Below are 2,500 nucleotides of genomic sequence, written 5' to 3'. Positions count from 1 at the left end.
AAGAAGCCAAATAAATAATAGCTTTGGACAAAGTATTCTCAACAGAAATTATTTAAAGCTTTTATTTATGAACTCACAGGAAAATATTTATATAAAAATGACATAATTTCACTTAATTAACACATTTCTTCTTCTTTCTTTATGATTATTTAAGTTTATCTGCACATGTGATAAAAGAAGCCATTTAGTTATGAGGAAATAAAGATTCAAGCATAACATGGTGCAGAAATGCTAAGTGGGTTGATAGTGATGGGTGAGGCATAATAATCTTGCTTCTGGTTCCATGAAAAAGTCATGCTGACAGACAGACTTTCTTTACTTTCCCTGAACCTACCATGACACTTCAAGTTAATCGCGAGAAAGTTAAATGTAAGCAGGATTATTTGTACAAAGTCATCTTTTTTGGTTTACTCTTTTGATGAAATATTTGTACATTCTATAAAACGTAGTAGATTAGTGTGCCCTTGCCATCGCCTACCCACCCAAAGAAAAAAAACGAAGAGACAAGAAATAGATCTGAAAACTCGCGTCAAAGGGTTCGCTGGCCATTTACCTGGACTTGTTGCTGGTTCGTCTTGACGTTTCTCTCTGACCAACACCTGTTCGTCAAGGGCCACTGGTCTGTGCGGCGCCTCTGCTTCTCTCTGTCGAAAAGGAAAAGAAATACATTAGTCATTCTAAAGCACGATACTTTTTTTGCCTTCGAAGTCCGTATGCCAAAGAAAAAATATCTTCATGAACTATTATTATTTCATTGTCATTACTTTTCAACAGTAGTATTCATAACCCTGTTTCAACCCTTCCACAGGTGAAACTAAAATAAAAACTCTAGAACCTATTTTCAGACAAGGAATGCAATACCACTCAATCTTTCTCCGTGATCTCCAAACCTTATCATCTCAGGGGAAAACACCACCGATTTTTAAAAAGTACACAAGCAGTTACATTATGCCATCGGTTACATGGTAAACAAAGGCCTGTAATTTTGCCAAGGGTCATCCGGAAGCCAGCTTAATTACAGAGCGAGAAATTGGACTTATTTTCCGTTACAAAGGGTACCAGTGCGTGTCACGTTAAGTGTATGTCCCTCCCTCAACCTCGTTCGACAATCAGCTGGTGGAGTGAGCTGGAACGAGTTGTAGCGAGTGTAACTGTTATTTATTAATTCATATAAGTAATGTCTATAAAGAGGAAAGACGAAAGAAAGATAGAAGCCCCGTCTAGAGAAAATTGCAGATAAATGTTTGTTTAAAATGAAACACAGCATTGGTTTGTCGAAAGTCTCACAAAAGGCCACAGCTAACAAAAGCACCATGTCACAGAAGTAAAAGGGAGGACGAAAAATATATGTAAACAAAAAAGAATATAAACAACATACAACCTAAAAAAAGAAAAAAAGACCAACCGAAGATACCAGAGGGAAGGAAAGCCAATGATCCAATTAATCACGCAGGTTGATGATCATGAAACTATGTAGGTCAGGATGAACGATTAATCACCCTTTAGCCTGTCATGGGAAAGGTTCCATTGCTCCTCGTCAATATAATTACCCCTACGATCGCTTTCTCCCCCCCCACCCACCCCTCTATCACTCATATCCCCCTCCCCCCTCTACTCTCATTTTGTCCCTCCCTCTCTACTCATTCCCCTTCCCCACCTCCCCACTCCCTTCCTATCCCTCTCTTCCCTCATTCACTCCCTCTCCCCTTCCCCTTCCCTTCTCCCAGTCATTCCCCTCCCTCCCCTCCCCTTACCCCTTTCCCCTCATCTCTCCCGTCTTTTAATAGTAATTTTCTTGTGATAAATAAGACATATATGGATATCCGCGTATAGGTCTACAGGTAATCAATGGCTGGCTTGCCAAGAGGGAGAATTTAGGACGCTGTGAATATCTCATGATCTTACTCATGACTAAGGAGAGTGAGAGGGGAGGGGAAGGGTGGGGGGTGAGATGAGTGTGTGTGTAGGGGGGGGAGGGGTAGGTCATGCAGGCCTCTGACTCAGGGTCGACCGGGAGCTTTCATTTTCTATTTCTGTTTCTGTATCTCTCTCTTTCTTTCTTTCTTTCTCTTTCTCTCTCTTTCTTTCCCCCCCTCTCTCTCTCTCTCCCTCTCTATCTCTTTCTGTTTCTCTTTCTCGTTATTTCTCCCATTGTTTCTTTCTCTCCTTATTTAATCTCATCCAATCACTTTCTTCCTTTCTCTACCAGACGGGTCCTCATTGACTCTCTCTTCTGTTTTCTATATTCTCTTTCCCTTTCTCATTTTTCTCTCGATCTATTTCTCACTTTCTCCCGTTCTTTCTCTCATTCGCTTTTCCCCGTCCTCTGGTGAACACGCCATTATTCTCTGTCCCTCTCCCTCTACTGATTATTCAGTAAATAAGAGACATGTGCCTATAAATAGAAGAAATATGGATGTACATGACCGTACATTTACCCATATATCTGATCTCCTCTCTATATTTCCTTTCATAGCTGTCTTCGTGTATCTCTTTCTCT

At 40.6% G+C, this 2,500-nt stretch overlaps 1 protein-coding gene across 4 annotated transcripts in view; it reads right to left on the bottom strand.

The window, feature by feature from the left end:
* Positions 1–2,500, bottom strand: part of LOC122265360 (MAM and LDL-receptor class A domain-containing protein 1) — a 53,712-nt gene that overhangs the window by 24,201 nt on the left and 27,011 nt on the right. For all 4 annotated transcript variants that reach the window (XM_086551406.1, XM_086551407.1, XM_086551408.1 and 1 more), the window contains exon 3: positions 554–644. In XM_086551406.1, coding sequence (XP_086407532.1) covers positions 554–644 — 91 coding nt within the window. The remainder of the gene's footprint in view (positions 1–553; positions 645–2,500) is intronic.

The sequence above is a fragment of the Penaeus japonicus genome, unplaced genomic scaffold, assembly GCF_977035675.1.
Source record: "Penaeus japonicus unplaced genomic scaffold, GWHDUDI00000001_assembly GWHDUDI00000025, whole genome shotgun sequence".
Taxonomy (NCBI): domain Eukaryota; kingdom Metazoa; phylum Arthropoda; class Malacostraca; order Decapoda; family Penaeidae; genus Penaeus; species Penaeus japonicus.
Note: the sequence above shows the minus strand (reverse complement) of the source record. Positions and strands in the feature narration are given on the sequence as shown.